Raw genomic sequence first — 16,224 nt, 5'->3', positions numbered from 1 at the left:
CTGAATCACCGAAACGCCTCACGGAGCAGAAAAGGCAGGGCAGGAAGTGTCAGTGCCCACTCTGTCTCGGGCAGCTCTGTGACTCAGGTAGCCTTTCTGGTCCCTCTCAAATCAGTCTCCGTGGGTGGCCACCGCCTCTCCCGTAGAATGGCCCATGGGGAAGGGACATCACCCTAAACCCCCAAACACAGCACTCAGCTCTGTCCAGAGACTCTCAACTGCTGCCTGAGATTTTCAGGTTTTAAGCAAAACAAAAATCTGATTCACTGTTTCCAGTCCTACAGGAAACTCAAGTCCTTTATTCTTCTAACACTTAAAAATAAAAAAAGAAAAAAGAAAAACAAACCTTTATGCCTTAGAAGAGTTCTTAATGCTTCTCATTTCACACCGCGCCGAACACTGTTCACGACAAAGGCTGCAGGAGGGAAGAAGGAAACGAGACGCACTCGCCAATAAATAAGAGCCTGAGCAAAGAAACCAACTCAGAATACACCACCGGCAATAAGAAATGCCCCAAAGCTTTGCTTACGCCAAGTAATGTGAGGACAGATCGCTCCCCTGGGTCTCTGGGAAAAGTTCATGCACACAGGAAGCTGCAAACAGACTCTCTTTGGGATTTTGGCAGAAAAGAGGGGCATTAACAACATTCAAGGTGAAAGAGGGGAGAATTGTAGATTGAGGGAAGGGATGCTTTTTTCATCAGGTAACAAAAATAGCTCTACCTGGGTATCTCCCCTGGATTCCCACAGGCTGCAGGGCAGGTGCCGGCTCCAGAAATTAGCCAGAGCTGCGCTCAGCAGCGCTCAGGGCAGACGCACCGCTCCCAACTGCCCAACCGGAGAATTAATTTAATTCCCGACATTTGGATAATACAGAGGAACCCCTGAGGGAGACAAAAATTTACTTTGGGAAGATTTTTTCCCCACCTGTTGTGCAGAAGTGTCACAAGGTGGCGGGGTGACGGTGGGAGGGTAAGATGGTGCTGAGTAGCTGAAAGGCTCTGGAGAAGGCTTCCTGGTTTCACCTGCCCCGGGGGCTGTGAAAGATGCTGAGATCTTCCAAGCACAGAAAGATCACCTGCACACCCCACATTCATGCTAATCCCCTTTCTCATCGTCACCAGCAAATCCAAATGGCACTCTCTTGCCCGAGGTGGGGGGCAGGGGCAAAAACGAAAGCAAAGGCTTCTTGCCCGGCCCTAGACGACGGCTCAGAGGAAGGCATGACTAACACAAATCATGACCAGGGAGGTCAGTTAGTAACAATGAAACCTTGCATTTATATACCGTCCTGCTATTTTCCAAGCATTTTTCACCCACTATCTCGCACGCTCCTCAGAGCAATTCTGCGTGGTAGGAAGGCAGGCATTTATCTCCACCTCGCTTGCGAAGAAACAAAATCTTGGGACAGTGAAGTGATTTGCTCAAGGTCGGGGCGCGATCACAGATTTTTAAAGCTTGAAGGGTTCTTGGTGGTGAGGCGCCAGGGCAAGGGTGACTAATGGGGGGCACCCGGGCTCCAATTGTCAGTTTCATACCCACAGCAGACGTGGGCAATCGATCACAGAACTCTCTTCCGCGGAGCTGGCCCTCAAGGTGAAACCCATTTGCCATCCCCGGCCCCGGCTCCTGCCTCACTTCACATACGAGGAAACTGAGCCCAGAGCAGAGAAAGAACTTGGCCAAGACGGCCCAATGGGTTAGTGACCCAGAACCCGAATCTCACCCCTGCCTTCCCCAGGTTCTCTCCAGCACGTCATGCTGTGCCCCATCTGTTAGGGGTACAAGTCCCCTGAACGATGCACTAACGAGGCATGGGAGTGACATCCTTCGTGACCGAGCCAGAGCACTTGGGTTTTCTGTGCTGAGCAAGTGGACACATTCCTATTTCTAAGCGAGGAATCACAGACCACCCCAAGGTTTCAAAGCCTGAGCACCTGGCAGGATGGAAGCGAGCACTTAGGGATGGGAAAATCAGGAGTTTGGTTTTGGATCAACTCCATGTCTAGGCAGTCAAGACCACTGGCTACTGAAGTGCACAGTTCAGGAGGGGAGGCCTGGCAGGAGGTATAAACTTGGGAGTCAAGAGTACAGAGACGGCTTTGAGGCTGTGAGACTAGATGAGACCATCCAGGAAGGAGTGCAGAGGAGTGCAGAAGGAGTGCAGAGGGAGACCACCCAAGAAGGAGTGCAGAGGGCTCCGAGGCCCTTTGACCTCAGAGGTCAGGGGACACAGAAGAATCAGAAAAGAGAGACTAGGAAGGAGTGGCCGGGAAGGTGGGAGAAACCAAGAGAGGGAACCCACGCCACATTCCGAGGAGGAGAGGTAGATAGACTGAGCTAATGCCCCCGAGGGCTAAGAGTGGACCTGGACTTGGGGACTCGGGGGGCAGAAGTCTGACTGAAGTGGGTCCAGGACAGAATGCGGGGACAGGAAATGGGGACAGTGTAGACAACGCTTTCAAAGAGACCATCTGTAAAGGTGTGACGGCTGAGTTGCATCCCCCCAAATTCACATGCTGAAGCCCTAGCCCCACTACCTGTAGTTGGAGACAAAGCCTTTAAGGAGTGACTGAGTTAAGGTGAGACCGTTAGGGTGAGCCCTAATCCAGCGGGGCTGGTGTCCTTGTAAGAAGAGGAGGTTGGACACACAGAGAGACATCAGGGGTGCATGCAGACAGCGGGCTGACCACGTGAGGACACAGCTAGAAGGCGGCCACCTACAAGCCACGGAGAGAAGCCTCAGGGGACACCAGCCCTGCCCACACCTTGATCTCGTACTTCCAGCCTCCAGAACTGGGAGAATAAACTTCCATCGCTTAACCCCCCTTCCCCCCCCCCCCGCCGCTCCCCGGTCTGCAGTACTCTGTTACAGCAGCCCTGACAGACTAACAGAAGAGGGGTACACAGCAAGGCAGTGACAGCTACAAGGGAATATGGAATCAAGGCAGGTTTGGGCTTTTTCTTTAAAGATGGGGGGAACTGCAGCATATTTGTACTCTGGTCGGAATGATCCTTGGAGAGAAGGAAAAAAGTTGATGATCCTGGAGAAGAAGGAGACAACCGCTACAGAAGCACCTCTGCATGGACAAGGTGGTTCTGGTGCCTGCGTGGAGGCAGGACCAGGCGGGTGGAGGAGGAGGCCAGGGGCCCGGAGAGGCCGGGGGCGGCTGGCGGGTGGACGGACGAAGGACGGTCGTCAGTTTAGGGCAGGGGAGCCTCTTGGGCCCAGGTAGTCCGACATAAATGGCTGGGTTTCAAAAGCACATGTTTTAACCAGTTAAGAAAGATACAGCATTACACAGAATTTCTGTACAAAACTGAGGGGGCAGGAGATTGACCCATTCCTTGGCGACAGCCCTCTCTGCTCTGCTGTAGTGGGGTGGTCTCCCCTGCTCGGAGCAGTTATAGGAAACCACCCTCTCCTTCCTAGGGCCACTTTCCTTTACAGCCTAAAACCTCCCCGAACTCAGAACGCCTGCGTCTCCAGGGCCCCGTGAAAGAACCTCCTCTAAGAGTCCAGGAGACACGATTTTTGAGGCTGGAGAACTCCCAAAGGAACTGGAAATCGCCACGCGTCTCTGCCTCCCACCCGCAAACCGGCCATGCCTGTGGCCTCAGCTCCCCAGGCGCCACGGAGCTTCACAAGTTGATTTTGAAAAGCATCTGAGAACTGAAGCCAGGAGACTCGGAGAGAAGTGCAAGGTATCATTATTATTCAACCGCACACTCCCCCACATCCCCCGAACCGGCTACACTCGAATCCCTTTTTAAAAAGGCCATTTCTTCTTAGAAAAGTTCAGTGAATGACCGACTCCTTACTCAGAGGCAGGGAACGGAGCAGTAATGTCAATAAAAGGCAGTTTTACTTCGTATCAGCATTCTTCCACTGAAATAACCATTGGCTAAACCTCCAGTAATGTTGGCACAAGGTTTCTGTTTGCCCTCAGATTAAAAAAAAGTGGGTCATCGCCACCAAGGCTTCTCTGAGAGTGTTCACAGCAGCTCTCACAATAGTCCCAAACTGCACACACGCGCACGTTCATCGGCGGTAGGAGGGATACACAAACTGCGGTAAACGCTCGCAGTGCAACGCTATACGGCAAGGAACAAACCCCAGTGACTGCGACACACTTGGATGAATCGAGCTGGAGACACAAGAGCGCGCTCCCTGTGATGCCATTTATGTGACATTCAAGGACAGGCAAAAGGGGTGGGGGGCTTAGCAACCGGGAAGGAGCATGAGACCCCTCCCCCCTCGAGGCCCAGAAAGGACCCGTGTCTCGAGCTGGATGATCGGCGACGTGGGTGGGTGTGAAACCGCCCCCATCGTGCACTTCAGATTTGGGACGGATACTGTGTGTGTGTGCTATGCCTTAATTTAAAACAAATCCTTTTTTTTTTTTTAACCAATCAGTTTTGCCTTTCCACAGGAGCGCGGAGGCCCTGTGATTTCTCTTACTGGGACACAGCTGAAATCAGAAGTCACTGCAAGAGGAACTCTCTTCCTGCAACCCAGCAGGTTGGGAATCAGGACAGCTAAGACTAAACGGGACAGCAGTTCATGGGGACCACGCTTGCTGTTCTCTTCTGAACCTGGCTTTCCCTTCTTGTTTTCTTAATCAGAATGATAACAGTTGCTCAGCGTTAAAAAACAAACAAAAGAAAAGGACACAAAATGAATGCTAGAGGAGAAGACTCAAATCAATAGAATTAGAAATGAAAAAGGAGAAGTAACAACTGACACTGCAGAAATACAAAGGATCATGAGAGATTACTACAAGCAGCTATATGCCAATAAAACGGACAACCTGGAAGAAATGGACAAATTCTTAGAAATGCACAACTTTCCGAGACTGAACCAGGAAGAAATAGAAAATATAAACAGACCAATCACAAGCACTGAAATTGAAACTGTGATTAAAAATCTTCCAACAGACTAACCCGCGCAAGTGCCCCATCTTCCGGTCTTTCGGTTTTCGGCTCGGAGGAGGCTAAGGTGCAACTCTCTTCGGTCGTCCCGAATCCGGGTTCATCCGACACCAGCCGCCTCCACCATGCCGCCTAAGTTCGACCCCAACGAAATCAAAGTCGTGTACCTGAGGTGCACCGGTGGGGAAGTCGGTGCCACGTCTGCCCTGGCCCCCAAGATCGGCCCCCTGGGTCCGTCTCCAAAAAAAGTTGGTGATGACATCGCCAAGGCAACTGGTGATTGGAAGGGTCTGAGGATTACAGTGAAACTGACCATTCAGAACCGACAGGCCCAGATTGAGGTGGTACCTTCTGCCTCTGCCCTGATCATCAAAGCCCTCAAGGAACCGCCAAGAGACAGAAAGAAGCAGAAAAACATTAAGCACAGTGGAAACATCACTTTTGATGAGATTGTCAGCATTGCCCGACAGATGCGGCATCGATCTTTAGCTAGAGAACTCTCTGGAACCATTAAAGAGATCCTGGGGACCGCCCAGTCTATGGGCTGCAATGTTGATGGCCGCCACCCTCACGACATCATAGATGACATCAACAGTGGTGCAGTGGAATGTCCAGCTAGTTAAGAACTGCAAAGAAAAATAATAAAGGGTTATTTGACAAGCAAAAAAAAAAAAAAAAAAAAAAAATCTTCCAACAAACAAAAGCCCAGGACCAGATGGCTTTACAGGCCAATTCTATCAAACATTTAGAGAAGAGCTAACACCTATCCTTCTCAAACTCTTACAAAATATAGCAGAGGGAGGAACACTCCCAAACTCGTTCTACGAGGCCACCATCACCCTGATACCAAAACCAGACAAGGATATGACAAAGAAAGAAAACTACAGGCCAATATCACTGATGAACATAGATGCAAAAATCCTCAACAAAATACTAGCAAACAGAATCCAACAGCACATTAAAAGGATCATACACCATGATCAAGTGGAGTTTATTCCAGGAATGCAAGGATTCTTCAATATATGCAAATCAATCAAGTGATAAACCATATTCACAAACTGAAGGAGAAAAACCATATGGTCATCTCAACAGATGCAGAGAAAGCTTTCAACAAAATTCAACACCCATTTATGATAAAAAACCCTCCAGAAAGTAGGCATAGAGGGAACTTTCCTCAACATAATAAAGGCCACATGGGACAAACCCACAGCCAACACTGTCCTCAATGGTGAAAAACTGAAACCGTTTCCACTAAGATCAGGAACAAGACAAGGTTGCCCACTCTCACCACTATTATTCAACATAGTTTTGGAAGTTTTAGCCACAGCAATCAGAGAAGAAAAAGAAAAAAAAGGAATCCAAATTGGGAAAGAAGTAAAGCTGTCACTGTTTGCAGATGACATGATACTATACATAGAGAATCCTAAAGATGCTACCAGAAAACTGCTAGAGCTAATCAATGAATTTGGAAACGTTGCAGGATACAAAATTAATGCACAGAAATCTCTTGCATTCCTATACACTAATGATGAAAAATCTGAAAGTGAAATTAAGAAAACACTCCCATTTACCATTGCAACAAAAAGAATAAAATATCTAGGAATAAACCTACCTAAGGAGACAAAAGACCTGTATGCAGAAAATTACAAGACACTGGTGAAAGAAATTAAAGATGATACAAATAGATGGAGAGATATACCATGTTCTTGGATTGGAAGAATCAACATTGTGAAAATAACTCTACTACCCAAAGCAATCTACAGATTCAATGCAACCCCTATCAAACTACCAATGGCATTTTTCACAGAACTAGAACAAAAACTTTCACAATTTATATGGAAACACAAAAGATCCCGAATAGCCAAAGCAATCTTGAGAAAGAAAAATGGAGCTGGAGGAATCAGGCTCCCTGACTTCAGACTATACTATCAAGCTACAGTAATCAAGACAGTATGGTACAGAAATATAGGTCAATGGAACAGGATAGAAAGCCCAGAGATAAACCCACGCACATATGGTCACCTTATCTTTGATAAAAGAGGCAAGAATATACAAGAGAAAAGACAGCCTCTTCAATAAGTGGTGCTGGGAAAACTGGACAGCTACATGTAACAGAATGAAATGAGAACACTCCCTAACACCATACACAAAAATAAACTCAAAATGGATTAAAGACCTAAATATAAGGCCAGACACCATCAAACTCTTAGAGGAAAACATAGGCAGAACACTCTATGACATAAATCACAGCAAGATCCTTTTTGATCCACCTCCTAGAGAAATGGAAGTAAAAACAAAAATAAACAAATGGGACCTAATGAAACTGCAAAGCTTTTGCACAGCAAAGGAAACCATAAACAAGACGAAAAGACAACCCTCAGAATGGGAGAAAATATTTGCAAATGAAGCAAGTGACAAAGGATTAATCTCCAAAATTTACAAGCAGCTCAGGCAGCTCAATATTAAAAAAACAAACAACCCAATCAAAAAATGGGCAGAAGACCTAAATAGACATTTCTCCAAAGAAGATATACAGACTGCCAACAGACACATGAAAGAATGCTCAACATCATTAATCATTAGAGAAATGCAAATCAAAACTACAATGAGATATCATGTCACACCAGTCAGAATGGCCATCCTCAAAAAATCTAGAAACAATAAATGCTGGAGAGGGTATGGAGAAAAGGGAACACTCTTGCATTGCTGGTGGGAATGTAAATTGGTACAGCCACTATGGAGAACAGTATGGACGTTCCTTAAAAAACTAAAAACTACCATATGACCCAGCAATCCCACTACTGGGCATATACCCTGAGAAAACCATAATTCAAGAAGAGTCATGTACCACAATGTTCATTGCAGCTCTATTTACAATAGCCAGGACATGGAAGCAACCGAAGTGCCCATCAACAGATGAATGGATAAAGAAGATGTGGCACATATATACAATGGAATATTACTCAGCCATAAAAAGGAACGAAACTGAGTTATTTGCAGTGAGGTGGATGGACCTAGAGACTGTCTTACAGAGTGAAGTAAGTCAGAAAGAGAAAGACAAATACTGTATGCTAACACATATATGGAATCTAAACAAACAAACAAAGAAAAAATTGTCATGAAGGACCTAGGGGCAAGACGGGAATAAAGACGCAGACCTCCTAGAGAGAATGGACTTGAGGACACAGGGAGGGGGAAGGGTAAGCTGGGACAAAGTGAGAGAGTGGCATGGACATATATACACTACCAAACGTAAAACAGATAGCTAGCGGGAAGCAGCCGCATAGCACAGGGAGGTCAGCTCCGTGCTTTGTGACTACCTAGAGGGGTGGGATGGGGAGGGAGATGCAAGAGGGAAGAGATATGGGGACATATGTATATGTATAACTGATTCACTTTGTTATAAAGCAGAAACTAACACACCATTGTAAAGCAATTATACTCCAATAAAGATGTTAAAAAAAAAAAAGAATACTAGAATTTTCCCCTTCGTCCACCCAGCCACCATTCCCCAGACGTCCGACTAGAGCAGTTTCTTACACATGCTAGTGCTTTCTTCCAGAAACTCCCTCTATGCCCCTGTCTCAGTAAAGGCCTCACAGAATTCCACTCGATGGAGGGATCTTGCTTTCGAGGAGCATTTTTGTGGTTTCAAGTTTATTCCCATTAAAAACAATGCTACCGTTAACATCAGCGTGCACAGAAAGATGGACAAGTCTGCCTGTGAGATAATTCTTAGAAGTGGAATTCTTGGGTTGATTCACTTATGCTGGTACATATTGTCAAATCCACAGCGTATTAGACTACCTGCTTCCCGTTTCTCTCGCCAATACAACGTTTTATCAAGTGTTTTGATCTCTGCCAGTCTGACAGTGGAAAAAAGGCATCTCTCTGTTGTATTACTTCGCATTCGTTCATTGTAAATTGACTGGTCTGTTCATATTCTGCTTGTTCACATCCTTTAAGCATTTTTCTCTTGGGTCGAGTTCTCTAATTCTGGAGTCAGCAACTGCAGTGGAGGGCCCACCCCTGCACTGCCCATCCTGCCCCACTGGCCAGATCCGGCCACATGGCAAGAACAGAGCAGAGCCGTTTCCACAGGGACCTTCTGGCTCTCAGAGCCTCAGGTATTTACTATCTGGACCTCTACAGAAGAAGTGTGCCGATTCCTGCACCTCCCTGATTTCCTCTGAGAGTTCTCTGTAAACTAAGGAAATAGCTCTCTCAGATAAATTCAGTTTTGCATCGAATTCGTCACTCTACTCTACCTCCTACCCCCAACTCTGTCCAAAATAACCGAGTCAGAAGTACCTTTAAAAGCAGAGCACTCTCATTTGGAAACACTTTGGTCTATGTTAATGTAGGGGTGGTGCTTTCATTTTACACACGTGGCCATTGAGGCTCAGAGCCACCGGTGACTTTCCCGAGGTCACGCAGCTAGTACGCGGCAGAGCCGGGGCAGACGCCCTTTCTGCCTGGCTCCAGGTCCGTAGATCTTTCCACTTGGAGGAGTCTGCCTCTCAGTGGACGGGTCCAGCACCGGGGGATGGCGCTGACTGTACAAAGCAGAGTGTGACAGGTGTTGCTGTGGTACCTGCAGGATTTGTGAAGTATGTGGACAGAGCCTCACCGCCACACTCGAGTATGAGGACGTACATTCCAGAGTTGGATTTGGGGTGAGAAGGAAGGTTACACCCCTGACACAGAAACCACCCGGGGAGGATGGAGCCCTTGCTCCGGCTCACCCACTTGTGAGGAGCTGGGAGGACCAGAGGACTGTGACATAAGACATGAGCCTGGGGAGCTTGACTGCGGGACTCGACCAGCGAAGACAGAGCGTTGTTGCCAGAGGCAGGAGCGGGGACCCTTCATTACCCCGCGGCACTGGCCCATTGCACCAATCTGACAGCGACCGTTATATTCTCAGAGCCCTGAACAAAACACAACCAAAAAGGTCACCCCCCTGGAAACAGTCACCCCATTAAAACCATCGACCCACAAGGAGACTTTGGGGGAAGGTGTACGGGGCGTGTTCCTTGCGTGTGAAGCGCACAAGCCGTGTTCTTCCCATGCGCCGTGGCACGGGTGACGAGGCTGGCACCTGGGAATCTGCCAGTCTCATTTTCCTTTAGCAGAAAAGCGGTTTTAAGGGGCTTCCTTGATAGTCCTCTTTTCCTTTTCTTTCTGTTCCCGTATTTAAATCAATCAAAATGCTCCAGACCTCCTGGATAATGCAGTACGTCTACAGGGTAGATTTCCTTCAATCCTCTCGGCTGCCCTGGAAGATCAGGACTGCAGAGCAGGACACTAAGAAAGGAAGTCCACTCGGCGCGGGGTGGGGAAAGCCGCACTCCAGCCCCAGGTCCGGACCCGAGCGTCCATCCTCTTATCCTCCCCGGATCTCAGGAGTAACAGCAACGGGAAGAGTATAGCACATCTCGAGTTTGCTCATTTCATGCTTGGTGTAACTGACAAGACTGAAAAGAATCAGTATTAATATCCTGATTTCACTGGGGAGAGATGACTCCCAGAGAGCTGAAGGGATGACAGGCCGGCCCAGGTGGGCAGTCACGACGGGAAGCCGCGTCTGGGCCATAGCCCGAAGCTCCTTCCCACCCCCCGCCTCAGCCTCCGACCCAGAAGGCGGACCGTGGACCTCCTGAGGCCTTTCCCCCTTGATCTGACCTCTTTTAACCCAAGTTTCACAGATCTGGTCACACTCTGCGTCGGGGTGGTCATCTGGGCATTCCGGCCCTCGCGGGACTTCACCATCGTCCCGATTACCAGGACGCACTCACTGTCTCCAAGGCCAAGTGTGGGGACAAAGCAAGAGAGGACGGAAGGCAGTTTTAAACTCCTGGGAGGAGCTCTGTTTATCAGCATCTGGTGTCCCTTTCCACCATAATCACCTGAGCACTGGGACTCGATCTGGCCCTTCACGCAAGAAGTGCTATCATCAGCAAACCAGGCACCGCAAGGTTTCCACTGGAAAGGTGGAGAAACGCACGTCGGAAAGTGGAGAAGTTAGTTGGGATGTTGCCCCACCAGCACAGTCTCAGCCTGGAACCTTCCACTGACTGCTGGACTCTCTGAGTCCCACCATCGCCCACACTCGCCTCCCGCCATCCTTCCTTCCCTCAATCCTTTCCTCTAGTTTGAGTCTCTGCCACCCTCTGGTCATGGCAACACGACTGTAGGGCCTGAACTATTTAGAGGAGGATGTCTGGGTCTCTCGTTCCTTCTGTGTGTCCCCGACGGTACCTGGTACAGTGTCACCCAGACAGTGCCCACTGAGTGATTCAAACAAGGGCCACCACCTTTAGAAGAAGAGTTAGGTTTACAAGTCATTTTAAAAGATCACATAGGGACTTCCCTGGTGGTGCAGTGGATAAGAATCCGCCTGCCAATGCAGGGGACACAGGTTCGAGCCCTGGTCCGGGAGGATCCCACATGTCGTGGAGCAACTAAGCCCGCGCGCCACAACTGCTGAGCCTGCACTCTAGAACTGCGAGCCACAACTACTGAGCCTGCGCTCTAGAGCCCGTGAGCCACAACTACTGAAGCCAGCAGGCTTAGAGTCCAGGCTCCGCAACAAGAGAAGCCACCGCAAGGAGAAGCCCGCGCACTGCAACGAAAACCCAACACAGCCAAAAATAAATAAAATTAAATCTTAAAAAAATGAAAAATAAAAGATCACATAAAGGATTAATGGATAAACAAACTGTGGTCCGTCCACACAATGGAATATTATTCAGCCTTAAAAAGGAAGGAAATTCTGACGCCTGCTACAACATGGGTGAACCTTGAGGAGATCATGCTCAGTGACATAAGCCAGACACAGAAGAACAAATACTGCAGGATGCCACTTACATGGGGTCCTAGAGGAGTCAAATTCATAGAGACAGAAAGTAGAAGGGTGGTTTCTAGGGGCTGGAGAAGGGGATGGGGAGTTGTTTAATGACGACAGAGTTTCAGTTCGGGAGGATGGAAAGTTCTGGAGATGGATGGTGGAGATGGTTGTACACCAATGTGAATGTACTTAATACCCCTGAACTGTACACTTAAAAGTGGTTAAGATGTAAATTTTATGTCATGTGTATTTTACCACAATTTAAAAAAAAAATCACACAAAGGAACATTTGTACACAGAGTCAGGACTGTACGGGCTGGTGGGACTAACAGACTTCCTTTTTGATATGGGTGCTACTGAAATGCACAGCCATCCAAACCATTTTGCTGGGATGTGAGGAGGCTGAGTCAGTCCCAGGCTCCCTTTGCCCTCTGACCAGCCCCGGCCCACAGCGGGGACCATCATTTCTTTACAGCTGCCAGGGGCTTAGAGAGAAGTGGAGACTCAGGGCAAGGACAGAAGTGGAACACTGTAGCTAAATTCCTGTCCTCGCATTAACCTACGGCTCGGGACTTCCGGCACCCAATAACCACAGAGGAGGCACCCAATAATCGTCCAGTGATGGACCAACGTTTCTTTCCTTCCTTGGGAGGCTGGCAGCCTTTTACACTTTGTCAGGAGAAATTCTTTCCTACCACAAATCAAAGGTTTGGGGGCAGGCTGGGCACAGATGGGTTTGGTCCACAGGACCAGGTTTGTGGGGCTGGTCCTCTGCAGACACTCTCCAGACCAGGTGCCAGGAAGCTGGGAGCTCCGACACACGCCCCGTCAAGCAGGCCCTGCTCCCTGCACCGTAACTGTCTCCCTGGGGCCCCTCCAACTGTGCTCTGAACTCTGAAGGGACAGAGAAGCCCTCTCCCTTCCCTGTGCCGAAAGTTCAGGAGACCACGGAGGGCCCTTCCAGCCTGGGCAGTGTGCTGGGGGGGCGGGTCAGGGTCACGGGGGTGGGGACTTCAGGCACGAGGCCACTAGGACCTCATCCTGGCTTTGCGGGGAACCTGGGCCCCTCCTGGTTCCACACTCTCCCCGTGGGAGGGGCTGTCCTTCCCCCTGCCCTCCCCTCCCCTCCCCTCCCCTCCCAGGGGCTCCACCTTCTCGGGAGCCTCCGCGTCAGGCCCGGCTGTGGTCTGGAAACTTCCTGTCCTTTCAGGTCTTAGAAATGTTCTTTTCCTCCTTCTGGGGCAGGGGCACCGAGGGGCGCCCTGCCGGGCCCGCCCCCCCTTTCATCCCTTTCTTCTCTGAGGGGCTGGGGACTTTGCCAGGCGGGGCCACCCAGAGACAGACGGTCCGAGAGGAACTCGGAGGCGGGATACAGGGAGATGGAAAGTGGAGATAAAGTTCTCCAAACGCAGGCGGGGAGAGGGAGATAGAGATGGAGCCAGAGGGGAAAGGGGGAAAGAGATGGTGAGAGAGGGATGGCGGTCCGGTAGCGCTGGACCAGAAAAGCGAGCCCCTCCTGACCCCCGCACGGCGCCGCGACTCCGCGCCGCCCGCCGAGGACCCCGGGCCCCCCGCGTCCCCCCTCCGCACGACCGCGCCGCCCCAGCGCGCCCCCGCCGTCCCCCGTGTCCCCACCCCCGCGTCCGCCGCGCCTACCTGGGCCGCTCAGGCTCCGCGCAGGCCGCCGTCTTCCCCCCGGGGCCGCGGCCCTCGGTCCCCACCGCCCGGACCGTCCGAGGGGCGCAGCCGACCCAGGGGCTGCAGGGCCGGTAGGGGGCCGCGCGCCACACGGGCAGCAGTCCGGAGGCCAAAGGAGGCAAAAGAGAGAAAAAAGGAGAGAAAGTGTGTCACAGGCTGGAAGGGGGGAGGGGAATGCAAAACCCGACAGGAAATGAGACTAAAAAAAAATGCAAAAGGTTAGAAAAAGAGATAAGGAAGAGGGGGAGGGGAGGGGCGGAGCCTGGGTCCCGGCCGCGGGGAGGGCGGCGAGGAGGTGGGGCGGGAGGGCTGGGCCCGGGGCCGCGAGACCCCGGCGGGCCTGGGGAGGCCCCGCCCCGGGTCGCGTGAGGCTGGACCCCTGCCTGAGCCGCAGTCCCCAGCCGGCTCCGACACCAAGAGCCCGGCGCGGCCGTGGGAAGGGACACCCCCTTGAAGGCTCTCCAGGCTCTGCGTGGGAAGGAGGTTGGAGCAGCTGCCCTCTCGGAGGAATTGGCCCCGTTTTGAAGACCTCCCAGAGGCGTCACTGCCATCTGCGGGGGAGGCTTTTCCCACAGAGAAGTGGGAAGCAAGGGATCCTGCAGCCTTGGGCACCCCCAGGGCTCTTCTCTCCCTCAGCCTCTGTTCCGGAAGCTTCCTGGGGCTTGCCTGGCGGTCAGCACACCTCCGAGGGCCGCACACACCCCTCCTGGACCCGTGATGGCGACAGTCTGTCACCCCGCTGCCTCTGGCCCTCCGCACCCCCCCTCCCCCGCGCAGTGCTCTCAGACTCAGCACCTGTAGGGGAAATTGAGACTTTTGGATGTCATCGGTTTAATAATTTGGCCCCAAAGCTGCGGCCCAGGCCCCTGGGTGTGTTACTCTCTCAGGGCTGTAAGGGGGGGAAGGTCCCAAGGGTTTTTCTGAATTATGAACTTAAAAATCTGGGCCAACCAGGCACATCCAGAGAACTTTGGGTTCTGCTCATGTACCGGTTTCCCCAGCCCCTGCACCTCTCCTTCTACTCTGCCTCAGTGACCCTTGACTTCTGTCCCTCCCTCACCTCTTGATTCCCCCCATTACAGCTGGAGAACATTCCCTCCCGTTTCGTGTTGTAAGTTCTTTGAGAAAAGTTCCTTGAGCTCCTGTAGGGAAAGGCGTTCAGTAAATTAAGCAGCTAAGCACGAAGATCCACAAATGATGGTGCTGTGGTCCAAGCACAGGAGACTAAAATCTTGGCGGTTTTGAGGCGTGTAGGTGACGGAGGCACATGGGCCAGGAGCTAAAGGAGACGTGAGTTTGCTTTCTGCACAGCATGTTCAAAAACTTAATCAGGAACCACAGAGAGAAAGTTCCTAAAATAAATGCCAAGGCCCACAGCATCCAGGTCCTCCATCCCCAGTGACTCGCTGGGGACCTGGGTGGAATCTCGCTTGCACTTGGTGAACCTTTAAATCAGCCCGTGTCGTTTTGGAGGGGAGCTCTGGTTTTCCTCATGCAGGGTACGAAGGGCAGGCAGGCCTTAAGTCAACAACAAAAACTGATAGAAATTCTGCAAAAATGCTTGATGAGTTTTCATGAAGCGAACACACCCAAGTTACCAAGACAGAGAATTTTGCACCCCAGAAGTCCCCCTTACGCACCCCTACTTGTCAGCCCCTCCCCCCCACCAAGGATAAACCACTTTCCGACCTCCAGCAGCATAGGTCAGTTTTGCCAGATGTCTTGTCTCTAAAGTTCAGAAACTTTATATAAATGGAGACATCCATAGATGCCCTTCTGGGTCTAGCTTCTTTCGTTCAATAGTATGTTTTTCAGATCTAGCCATGGGATTACATGCAGGTATGGTTTCTTGAAGACATGTTGTCTCTTTTCCTCCCCAACACCTTATTAGACTTTTTAAACATTCGGAAGAGTTAGAAGGCTTGTATGGTGAATACCCATATATCCCACCACCTACTTCTACAATGAACATTTTGCTCTATTTGCTTTATCACATACGTACCCATCTGTCCCCTCTAGCCATCGATCCTTCTTTTTTGTTTTTTTGATGCGTTTCAAAGTTGATGACATCAACATACTTCACCTTTAAATATTTTATCATGCATATCATTAACTAGAGAGATTTTTTTAGGTGAAATTTATCTACAGATTTTAATGATATCATAAAATGAGTTTTGACAAATGTATACACCGTGTAACCCCAATCCCTGTGAAGATGTAGAACTGTGTGGTCCAGTACGGCAGCCACTACCCACACTTGAACATGTGGCTAGTGTGAATAAGGAACCGTACTTTAAATTCCATTTAATTTTAATTAAAATCTAAAAACTGCTACTCAATTCTGTTACTGGAAAACTTTTAAGTATGTTGGGAGCATCCTGAGTATATTAATCTGCTTTTTCAACTGTAAATTTTATAAAAGCTAAATACAGGTGAAGTATTTTCAAGGAAAATTGAGGTGCTATAAGTGTAAAAACTGCACCAGGCTTTGAAGACATGGTACGTAAAAAGGAATGCAGGACAGCTCACTCATAGTTTCGATATTGATTGCATGTTGAAATAATAATATTCCGGATATGTTGGATTCAATAAAATATATTATTAAAATGAATTTCATGTTTCTTTTTTAATGTTGCCACTAGAAAATTTTAAATTTTACATTATATTTTTATGGGACAGTATGGATATAAGGTAGAACACTACCATCACCCAGGAAGTTCCCTCCTGCCCAGGCATGCCCTTTTA

General features: G+C 49.7%; 2 protein-coding genes across 10 annotated transcripts in view; one reads left to right on the top strand and one right to left on the bottom strand.

Annotated features, from left to right (window-relative positions):
• CARD11 (caspase recruitment domain family member 11) overlaps positions 1-14,266 on the bottom strand; it is a 113,711-nt gene extending 99,445 nt beyond the window's left edge. For 8 of the 9 annotated variants that reach the window (XM_079944384.1, XM_079944385.1, XM_079944379.1 and 5 more), the window contains exon 1: positions 13,438-14,266. The gene's annotated coding sequence lies outside the window, so the exon portion shown is untranslated. Of the gene's footprint in view, positions 1-346; positions 416-1,315; positions 1,742-13,437 lie in introns of those variants that run through there. The other variant, XM_079944381.1, reaches the window with a different exon arrangement.
• On the top strand, positions 4,962-5,627 carry LOC307198338 (large ribosomal subunit protein uL11-like). Its single transcript, XM_079945193.1, has one exon. The coding sequence runs from the start codon at positions 5,057-5,059 to the stop codon at positions 5,552-5,554; it is 498 nt and encodes a 165-aa protein (XP_079801319.1). The 5' UTR covers positions 4,962-5,056; the 3' UTR covers positions 5,555-5,627.
• Positions 14,267-16,224: the final 1,958 nt, after the last annotated feature.

Source organism: Stenella coeruleoalba (assembly GCF_951394435.1).
Source record: "Stenella coeruleoalba genome assembly, chromosome: 15".
NCBI lineage: Eukaryota > Metazoa > Chordata > Mammalia > Artiodactyla > Delphinidae > Stenella > Stenella coeruleoalba.
The sequence above is the reverse complement of the archived record's forward strand: the minus strand, read 5'-3'. Positions and strand labels throughout refer to the sequence as shown.

Bases quoted from the DNA above. Each gene is read 5' to 3' on its own strand.
- LOC307198338 (XM_079945193.1), top strand. From the start codon at position 5,057: ATGCCGCCTAAGTTCGACCCCAACGAAATCAAAGTCGTGTACCTGAGG.